Source organism: Ambystoma mexicanum, chromosome 10 (assembly GCF_040938575.1).
Source record: "Ambystoma mexicanum isolate Mex_15411 chromosome 10, UKY_AmexF1_1, whole genome shotgun sequence".
NCBI classification, from domain to species: domain Eukaryota; kingdom Metazoa; phylum Chordata; class Amphibia; order Caudata; family Ambystomatidae; genus Ambystoma; species Ambystoma mexicanum.
The window spans coordinates 1,626,229,533-1,626,240,580 of NC_090932.1; the positions used below are offsets into that span (position 1 = coordinate 1,626,229,533).

Consider the following 11,048-nt stretch of genomic DNA (forward strand, 5'->3'; position numbering starts at 1 on the left):
CTCAGACGTTTCTCCAAGCAGAGCGGGCGTTGGATCTGTCTTTGGCAGAAGGTGCCCTCTGGAACAGCCACTCTGCCACTTTCCAACTTGAGTCGGACATCCTTATGTTAAGCTTCTCAAATCCTTCCTTCTCTCCTCCTTTCCTCTCCCCCACCCTTGCTTGTCTCCACCTGACGCTGCAACTGATTGCCTGGTCCCTTACCGGGGCTAGGCCCTCCCTCGACCAGTCTTCCCCCCCCCCCCCCCCCCCCCCCCTTCACCAGCACTTGCCTATGGGCACCCTACCCTGACTAGCCTACTCTTGTAGGCTACTCTCCTGAACAAGTCTTGTTCAGGAGGGTCCCACCACCCCCACTCTCTGGGGTCAGGAAGACGCTCTGGAGCACATCAGGACACTCAGACTGGTTTCAAAAAGTCATCGAGTTTATTTCTTCCAGCAGGCAAGACACAGGATACATCATCAGAAACATCTCTGGGACTCTCCTAAAAGTTATAAAATGTCCCTCCTTATATACCCTTCTTGGTTGGCTCTGCTCCCTGTCTATGATGCACAACTCTCATTGGTTCAGGCACTTAAAGACAAGCCCCTTCCTCCTCCAGGGTTGGGTGACTTCGCTGCCAATTCACAAAAGCTCCCATGTCATACTTACATGTAACTGATTAAATTGTGTGTGCTGTACCTGACCTTTTAAAATGGGACATTACTGACGTTAGTCCTGAGACAGTTTTAGCAACAGCATTGTGGTTTCCTGTCTCAGAAGCCCACATATGTGCATCAGCTGTATCCTCTCTGCTAATTAAACCTGCTGAATGCAACACCCACTATCTTCCCTTGACTGCTACCTCGCTCCCATGGCTCGTCACTGTCAAGATCGGAGATGGGAGCCCAGACACAATGTCCTGAACTACTGAACTACCATGAGGTAATTCTTCATTTCAGCATGGTGCTGCAGCCGTTCTTATTTATATGGCCAGCATCCATTTTAAAGTGCATGACCCTGTCTCAAACCCAAAATGGCTGTCCACATTCCAAAATGCCTGACCTATCACAAAATGGTGGATCACCCTACTTCTGGTCATATTTTGATACCGGGTCCGATTTGAATCTGGATTCTTTGATAATGTATCATAACATACACATTCTCTACTGCATATAACTTTCTGACTTCATAAACATGGATCGTCCTTTAAAGCGCTTTCCTAGAAGGCACTACATTTCTGATTTCTGTAACATTTGAAAGCATTGATCAACCTAATAAGTTATTGACATTTGGGTTGAGGTGGAGCGGGGGGAGGGGGGGGGCAAGATCTACTGCCACTACATTGAGTTTGAGAGGGAGTGTATACTCATTACTTTACAGTCTGGTCCACTCCCCGCACTATTTGAAACCCCTTCTCCCACCACCCCCCCAACACCTCTGGTTTTCCCCCAGGCACTTGCCCTCCTTGGCTACCCTAGCACTTGCCCAGCCCCTCGGGCACCTCCTTTTTCCTGCACTTCTCCCGATACCATCCCTTCTCCCCCATCAGTCCCCTCCCCCTGTAATTCTAGTTCTCCAGCATGGGGTCTGGCATGGATTCACATGCTCATGAATATTCCCCCCTCATCAAGCTGGTAATCCTCAGTAAAGAAAAAATCAGTTTAATTTTAATTTCTGAACTGTCTTTCTCCAACAACTAATCACTGAGCTCTGGGTCTTGCGGGTCCAACCGTTGCCTGACTTGGTGGTTTCTGCAGCGGCCAAGAAGTCATCAAGCTCTACGTCTTAGGCAGCGTCCACCCCTCCTGACAACGAGTGGAAGAAATTGTATGGGATGTGAAGGCGAGTTATCTACTCTGCAGCGACGACCATAAAGGCCGCCAAAACTCTTGATATCGTAGCGTGATATGACCGGGAGCTGTCGTTCAAGCTCGCACCTCTGCTGTACTTCCTCCCTGACGGTAAGAGGTCAAAGGCATTGGAGATTCTACAAGAGTGCAACGTGGCATCCGACGACGCCATCACGGTGGCACAGATATCGCGGACGCAGGTTTCCACCAGTTGGGCTGTGGCGTTTGCCTTCGCCGCCGTGGCTGGCTCAAGGCCGCCAACTTTCAACAGGAGGTCCAGACATTCTTTTTGGGAAGGCTGTAATGAGTCCCTACAAGCCTCAAGGCGGACACTGAGGCGGCTTGTGCCCTGGGCAGTCTTCAGGGGGGCAAGTCTCCCTGATCTTTGAAGGGTTGCAGCCAGGGGCTCCTTCTTGCCGCCAACCCTCCCACTGCTCGGTCCAGCAAACCAACAGGGGCCACTCCTAGGCTTTCAGAGGAGGACACTGTTGTCGCCAGGGACCACAATGCAGCCCATCGACCTTCAAGCAAGAATGAACCGGCCAGGATGTCTGGCACCCACCCGTGCACCCCAGTGGGAGGTTGTCTGGCGAACTTCGTCAGCATGTGGAAGACAATCTCCACCGACCGAGTTCCAATGAAAGTGTCCCCAAATACCACTGGTGGCCTGACAGGAAAACCACGTCCCTCAGCTGCTGCTGGAAGTTCAAACCATGTTAACAGAGCGATAGAGCTAGTTCCAAAGTGGCTCTGGAGTAATTACAACTACTACTGGTGCACTTTCATGTACTAGTCAGTAGTAGACCACTACTACTGGTGCACTTTCATGTACTAGTCAGTAGTAGACTACTACGGAGTAGTACCTGAAAGTGCACAAACGATTCTGCTACTAACCCTCACAAAAATGTGTAGCTAACTGTGTAATTGTACCTTTTTCTCTTGGTTTATGCTCATGTTTTTAAGGCCTTGTGTTGAGTTACAGGCCTGCATTTTTTTAGATGTCTAATATTAAAGTCTTCTTTTCCACGGATTCACCATCCCTCTTCTGTGACCTTTTCTTTGGCTAGTATTTGGTAAACCTAGCTCTTGCGGCATTCCGTACCTAGCTCCAATGCATCCCTGAACAGGGGTAGTCTTTGACACTCTTTTCGTCCCTTGTGCTAATCTACCCTCCAGAGTCAGGCCCCCCCTTCAACAAAAAAGAGGGTTCCCTTTTACCCCCCTTATCTCTTGCTTCCTGTCCTACCACGGGACTCTTTCCCGACCTGTGCAACTCGCCCCCTCTTCTTCCTTCTGGCCTGACTCACTCTGCAGGGCACACTCTTGATGTTCTGATCTCCTCAGACCTCCCCCTCTCACCACTCCTCTGTCCTGGAGTGACCACTTTCTCCTCATCTCTCTACCCCTCAGGCCATCAGTCATTCGACCCATGAAGCGTGAGTCAATTGAGGCTTTCGCCGCATCTTTTTCTCTCCCTCCTGCATCTCTGGCTGACTTGCACCCTGCCACTGCCCTTTCCATGCTCCACTCTATCTCGGATTCTCTCGATGTACGTGCCCCTGTCATGAGGAACCACATGCAGCCCAAAATCATGTGCACCTCCTGGTACGACTCTGACCTTGTCACCCTTAAACGCAAATGTAGGGTGGCTGAGAGGAAATGGTTGGGATCCTTGTTGGGCAAAGTTTGCATGCAGTACCCTCTGGGACCACTACACACAACTGACTACAGGTGTAAGCAAAACCAATCTTTGGTATAAGTCTGTACCACACAGTTTTTGGTAGCGAGCTGAGTAGCCAGGCTTATCTCAAGAGGGAATGTGAGCTGTAATGATGTTACACACAGGTCTACAAACACAAGTATTCAAATAGGCTCTTATACTCAAGGTTCCTTGGTAAAACACATATTAATTTGTCAGTTAGAAAACATTCATTAAAAGGCAATCAATATCACACAAAAAAATACTAGAATACTTCCCACTGTCTGGTTCTGAGGCATTTAAACTACTTTGAAGGAGGAGCAAAATGGCATTCAAAGCATTTGAAGTGGAAGCAAAATGGCATAAGGTAATAAAACGAATAGTAGAATTATTCTTACAGTGCAAATAGTTTGAGTTCACCAGAGGAGTTGTTCCAATGCAATAGCAGGCCAAAGTCAATGGGCTAGAGTCTTGTGTAAGTAAAAAGTTTAGCAAAAGAGAGGAATAAGCACATTTATGAGAATTGTTCCTAACAATCCTGTACATCCACAGACAAACTGACCTGCCGCCTGCTCCAAAGGCAATACCGACTCTGTCCTCACTAAGAGAGCTCCCATCCAAGCCTGCGTTTCTGTGGCATCTTGCAACTATGCTGAATTCTTTAAAATCTGCAAGGAGCTGGCCAATACTGCTGCAGTCTCTACCTCACCTGTCCCTTCCCAGGCCCTCTGTACGACCCTGGCTTCTCACTTCATCTCTAAAACCAAGGACATCCTTCCACTCTCTCCTCTTGCTCTGGCCCCCCTGCAGCCACACCCCCTCCCTTCTCTGCCTTTCTTCTCTTCTCCCCTGACAAGGTTTCTAGACATGTCCGATCTATGAAAACCTCATCTAAACGGGTTCTTCCTTGTTCTTCCAAAACCATCAAGGGCCACATTGACACCCTCGCTCCAGCTTTGGCCAACTTCTACAACCACTTCTGGAACCTTCCCCATCTCCCCCTGAAGCACTCCTGTGCACCCCTTTCTCAAGTAACCCTCAACCGACCCCTCCCTTCTTGCTAATTATTGCCCGATCTCGATCACTCCTTTCCTGGGCAAACTCCTGGAAAAGCTGGCTATCTCCCAGCTTAATCTTCACACTGAATCTGTTGTTGGTTGTCTCCATGGCCATCAGTCTGGCTTCAGAGCAGCCAGAAGTACGGAAACTGCTCTCCTGAACATCCGCGAAGAACTGCTCCTCTAACCTTGATGCTAATCTCCCCTCTGTCCTCATCCTACTTGATCTCTCTTCTGCCTTTGACATGGTCAACCATGCCATCCTGCTCAATCGGCTCTGTGATAACCTGGTTATCGCTGATCAGACTCTGGCCCGGCTGACTTCTTTGCTCTCTGACCAACCCTCCCAGGTCCAACTTGGGTCATTACTCTCCTCTATCCCTCTCCCCACCTGTGGTGTTCCACCCACCCCCACCCCTGCCCCCCGCCGTGGTCTAACCTTTCTCCCTGGTTGTTCAACCAATACCTGACACCTCTTGCCCACTGCGTTGCTGCGCTTTGCTTCAACTTCCAGTACTATGTGCTCAACAACCAGCTTGCTTTCACACTCCCTTCTGCCGCTTCCGCTCCTTCTCTCATCCCGGATTGTCAGTTGGCAATCTAGGAGTGGTGTGCCGCCAATGAGCTCTGCCTGAATGCCAGTAATATGGAGATCCTCCTCATCGGCGCACCTGCACCCCTTTCCCGCCACTCTCTGGCCAGCCCCCCTTGGCTCTCTTCCCGCTCCCGCCTGTCAGGCTAAGATCCTCTGGGTTATCGTAGACTCCACACTCTCCTTCTCTCCTCACATTTCCGACGTCTCTAAGAAGTCAAATTACCAACTGCACCTCCTCAGAGGTATTCTTCCTTTCCTCTCCTTCCCCCAGAAGCTCACTGTCTCCAGAGCTCTGGTTCTCTCCACGCTTGACTACTGAAACAGCCTCTTTTTAAATCTGCCGTCCTCTGCCACTCATCCAGAACAGGACTGTGTGACTTGTCCTTGGCCTCAAGCCCAGGGACTGTACCTCTCCAGCACTGAAATCTTTGTTGGCTCCCAGTGGCTGCTAGGGTCAAGTTAAAGGCCCTTTACATTGTCCACAAGGCCTTCTGGGGCTTGGGACCAAATTATCTTCAGCTTTCTCCTCGGAAGTATCTTCCTTGTCAAGCTCTGCGCTCCTCCAACTCCTTGAGGGTCAGTTGCTTTTCCAAGCAATGACTGGGGGGCAGAGCTCCCTCTTCCACTGGCGCCTCCCTCTGGAACAGCCTCCCTGCCTCTCTGAAACAGAGGAGAACCATCCCCGGTTCCAGAAGCACTTCAAGACTTTCAAGACTTCCTCTTTGCTTCTGTCTTCTTTCTGCCTCTTCCCCTGCTGATCTCCTGTCTGATATTGCACTGGTTACCTGGCTATCCTCTGAACCATGGGCCCAGGTCCTTGCCCTCCCAGTTGCACACCTGCACTGCCTCTTGGCAACCCTGCACTTTGGGCTGTATCTGCAACCCTACAGTCCCCCTACCTGCACTTATCTGACTCCCTTAACCCCTGCACTGCCACCCGCTGGCAGCACTTTTGTTTTCTATGTCTTGATCCTATGTCCTGCACTTGCTCCTCCTCCATTTCCCCTGGCACTTTTCGCCTTCCCACTCCCCTTGCGTGATCGCAATGTCACTTGGTGTAGTAAGATCGTTGTGCCCCTCTCCTGCCTAGTCGCGCCTTCAAACACTTGTGTATAGTCGCGCTATAAATGTCATATATCATATCGTATCTATTTGGTTAACTTTTTCATATTGCACAATGCATCTTCCAGTGCAGTGCAATGAGTAAACGTGTTTGCATTACCCTAGACCTACACACAGGATTTTTGGTTACTTTTAAATGTGCCAAAAGATAAGCTGTGGTGTCACTAGTTGCTTTTTCACTAATTTTAATGTGCTTTTATTTCGGTCACTCACATTTACTGCCTTTTGCTACGAACTGTGGCTAGTGTCCTAACATGGCCATGCCACTAGGTTTTTAGTTTCTTTGGCCATTTTGTCCTTTAGCCTTGCCAGGACGGGAAACTCGTTTTATGGTCAAGCATTTGCTTGGGGAAACGTTTTCACTGGCTAGTGCAGGCCGTGTGTTTTGCAAGCCTGGAAATGGGTTGGGACTGGCTGGTCCGAATCCACAAATAGTGGTCCCTGATTAAACCGCTTCTCTGGTGAGCGGAGCGGTGTGGCAGATGTTCCATTGGTTGGGCTGAGTTTCTGTGATCCTCTCGACTTTACGATAAGAGTCCTGCAGCCACTCCCCAGAAACCTGACGAGGATTAAAGTATCCTGCATAGCTGTTAAGACATCGGAAGGCCCGTGGACCAAACCCGAGAAGGCCTAGTAGCCAACTTTTTCTGCAGTCTTGCTGGAGCCCTGTCTGGTTACTGATCTTAGACGACCCTCATTGATGCTTCAATAATTTGGAGTGGTGAGAACAACCATTCTCGACGTTGTCTGTGTTCTGTAGTTTGGAGTCTTTGGAAGCGTTCCAGGGCCATCCAGTGGACTGACAACTGTTTGGGCTACCGCAGTAGAAGCATTGCCATTCTGAATCTTGACCCAGAACTTCAAGGGTCTTCAGCTTCTCCTGTAACTTGCCTTCCTGCACGATTATAGCATTCCAGCATCCACAGGTCTGGAGATAAAAGGCGGTCTTCAACTGCAGGATCTGTGACAATCACTGAAACTGGCTTTCCTGCATCTAGTCTATGATCCAGAAGAGTCCCTCATCAGTGCCTGCTGCATTGTTCCACGAGAAGAGCTTGCATACATCTCCTGTAAGCCACCGGAACTCTTGTTGCACCTGCAGAGCTTCTGCGACTGGAACCAACGGTGGCAAAACTGACCTGTCAATCCTTCAATGACCTGCCAAGTCTGAGGGAACAATCTGAGCCCGGGTGAAAAAGTTAGAACTATACTTACTGGTACCCACACTTGGTTCTTTTACAACCTACTGGCTTTGGGAACACTTGTTCTGAAAGCCCCCCAAAAGCTGGAAAATAATTTTACTTGTAAACTCCTTGGACTACCTTTTGGACGCATCTTCACCTACTCTACAACCTTCCCCTCTTTTTCCCAACTCCTAAAACTGTTTGGAAACTTTGAACTGTGGGCTTAAGGCCCCACTCAATTTAGGGTTGGACTTTTTAAGATGGGGTTTTAGTTCCTGTGGCCCGTCAGTACTATATCTAATTAATTACCTTTCCCTTCAGGTATTGTAGGGGTAAATTGATTATTCTGCACTGGCTAACTGTGATTGTATATATGCTTGATACTATTAATATTGTGTGATGTTATCACCTGTTCTAGGTCATTTTTTTACTGTTCTTTGGGCAATAATATATATAAGTAATTAGTATTTATCCAAGTGTAATCCTTGGTTGGGCATTGTGTGGACTCATTGTCGACTTCTGACCCCACTTGCCTCTCCTGCGAATAAGCCTTGACCACTCGCCATGCTACCTTGATTAGTTTGGATAAACTCCCAGAGTTTCCTCCTGTTTGCTATAATTAGGGTGGCCTCCTAAACTCTGTCCACCAGGCCAGAGAATAGAAATCCATCTGAAACACTTCAAAAGCATTAATTAAAGTTAACTTTTCTGTCCGAAATGCATTTTGGGGAAAAACATGTAGATACTAACCAACATTGCGCCACATGTATCTGCAGCTTAAACATAACATGGCTTTGCATACAAAACCGAAGGGCACTGCAAAGGTAAATGGCAGAGTAGCTTTGTTCAGCCACATAGCAAAACCATGCCATAGCATACTGAAGGAATAATGCAATTAATCACAACACTTGGACTTGGGGCCTCAGGGAGTGGAGAGTCGGGCTCATTACTTCTGCCCATCGAGTTCTTATCAAGGTCACGATCGGTATGTAGACTCATACAAGGGCACAAGGGAGGGCTCATCACAGAAAAGATGGGTAAACCAGATCAGAGGGAAACGTTACTCTAGCCTCACGGCAGAACTGGGATTCAACATTTAGATCCCACACAGGACTACCAAATGATATTGATATGCCATGATTTTAATGGTATTCTAAAATATGTATCATATGTTAAAACAATTACCATCCCCCTGGGACATAATTGAGAGCATTTCACTATGAAAACGCCAGTTTTTGATAACTGTAATTCAATGGGTAAGTAACATTTCTCACTTTTGTTTTAAATTGTTAGTTATGTTTATCTTTCTGCATTCAGCAACAGACTGAAATAGAGATGTTCCTTGCCTTAAAAAAGCAATAACCAGTAATTTGCGTTCATGGCATGGAGGTGTGGTGGTAGCCAAGGGATGGATATGCTGTTCCTGTCGCTGATACTAGACTAGCAGGCGCAATTATCGTGTTGGTAGAATAAGTCGGGCAAGTCATGTAGGTTTCACACCTTTATGTGCTGAAGCAGTATTCTCAAGACTTGACATTATTTGCAGTATACACTTTTTTTAATGTTGCCTTTTTTTCTGTTACAGTTGGCCCAGTCCAGCATTACATAAAGGAAAGCACAAGACTCAGAACTTTGCTCCTGGTTCTCCAAACACTCCGGGCAGGAACAGTCCTTTGGCAAGCAGCCCAGGAAAATACACGAACACCTCAGACTATGCCAGCCCCGGGCGGTACAGCCCAGCCTTTGCAAGCCAAATCTTACTGTCAAAACTGCGCCACTTCTCAGATCCTTCCACTCTCTAGAACCGGAAAAAGACACATCTATGGGGACCGTCTAATTTCTGTGTAAAGGAAGCTGTTACTCAAGTGACAGGAAACTGATCCCGGGACCAACCTGTTCATTTTGTGGTACCATTTCTCACTGTTCATTCGTGAATTTGTAATCCATTAATGAAGCAGGTACACTTTAGTACTAGACCAGTAGTGCTTTTCTCATGGCAAACCAGGCCATTGGCGAGTATACATTACCTACATTGGGTTAGCTGACCATGACAGTAGAGGCATGTAATGACATCTTAAATAAGATCAGGCTGGACTTTTTAATCTTTTATTTCTCTGTAGGTTTCAGATTGACACAAAATCTGTTCATCTTCTAGTGCACCAAACCCTTTTGCAAGGGGTAATTTGTGCCACAGAAGCCATTCAGCAATAATTTGTAAAGAAGGTCCTATCGGACAGTGTTACAAAGCATTCCGGAGACCCATGCATTCACTCAAGCATGCCAGAAAGAGACGCATTATCTTCCTGGGAGTTGAAGGGAGAACTGCACCTTTTCAGAACATAGCCCAAAGAGCTTCTCCTTACCACTGTGACTTAATAATAAAGCTATTTCAAGGGTTGGTGGATGAATGGCTGGTTAAGAACTGAGGGCATCCATTGGTGCTGTGTAGTTATGTTTATTTCAGATGATCCCTTCTGGCTGTGATCCCCGACCGTACATGCTCTTCACCATTTGTTGCGGAAGCCTGCATACTTTGCCACCTCACTGGTTCAACGGTTGTTCACTGCCTACTACAAATTTCTTGGACCACCACAAGTGTCAGAAACCTAATTGGCTGGTTCTAAAAAGTACTGTCCCTTTCCTCCCACTGCTTAAAGATGTGTGCAGTTACCTGTGCTGGAGGAGGGAGCAAAGACGAAAGAAGGTGCAGTAAAGTTGCACAATGAGAAGACCTCGCAACCTTGTAAAGGGGGAAAAAAGTCATGTATCATGTGTTCTTATCGCTGTTTTGAGTGTAACACTTTTTCGAAGTTGTATAAACTGTTGTAGGAACTTTTCTGAACCATGTTTTTGCTCACACAATAGCAGGAATATTTCTAGCAAACATCTGACTGTTATGGGATGCGTTTACAGCATCCAGCCTTCTGAAGCACAGTAATAAGAGCAAGGAATGGCAAAATTCCGGGAGACCAAGACTTCAAATATTTGTACACACGGGTCATTCTCCAGAGTGCATGCCGATTTTAGCTGGTCATATTGGACTGAGTTTTTACCACTGTTTGCAAATGTTGTTTAGAATAAATATACGCAAGGAAAGACTACAATGGACGAGCTGTCAACTTGACCCTTACTCTGCGCATGAAAGCGGCTTACTCAATAATATGCAGCATCTGATCCCCTTCGTTTGGTACCTGTTTGATCTGGAAAAGAGAAGACGTAAAATGCGTGCTGCAGGCTCGCATGTCTGCAGTGTCACTTTCTGTTCTTGAAGTCTAAGAACCAAATAAATATTGAAAGAGGGGGTGAGTTTACTGACAGTCTGACTTCAGAAAGCGACTGTCTACAGAATTAGATAATTTACAAGTCTATCCCTCCCTCCCAGAGAGATGGATATGCTTCGCTGGGCAGCCTGGAAAGCTTTTATGGCCAGTGTAGCTGATTTTATTTCAAAGGTTTTTCCAGCGCATTGAACATTAAATGCCTGGTGTGGGGTCATGGCCTGTGTGAGCAGCTATATTTTGTTACACATTTCAAAACTGCACTTGATGCTTATTGCAAG

At 47.3% G+C, this 11,048-nt stretch overlaps 1 protein-coding gene across 1 annotated transcript in view; it reads left to right on the forward strand.

Annotated features, from left to right (window-relative positions):
* Positions 1-10,593, forward strand: part of ANKLE2 (ankyrin repeat and LEM domain containing 2) — a 496,889-nt gene extending 486,296 nt beyond the window's left edge. The window contains exon 13 of the mRNA XM_069620011.1: positions 9,075-10,593. Within this exon, the coding sequence (XP_069476112.1) occupies positions 9,075-9,291 (217 nt within the window). The 3' untranslated portion in view covers positions 9,292-10,593. The remainder of the gene's footprint in view (positions 1-9,074) is intronic.
* Positions 10,594-11,048: the final 455 nt, after the last annotated feature.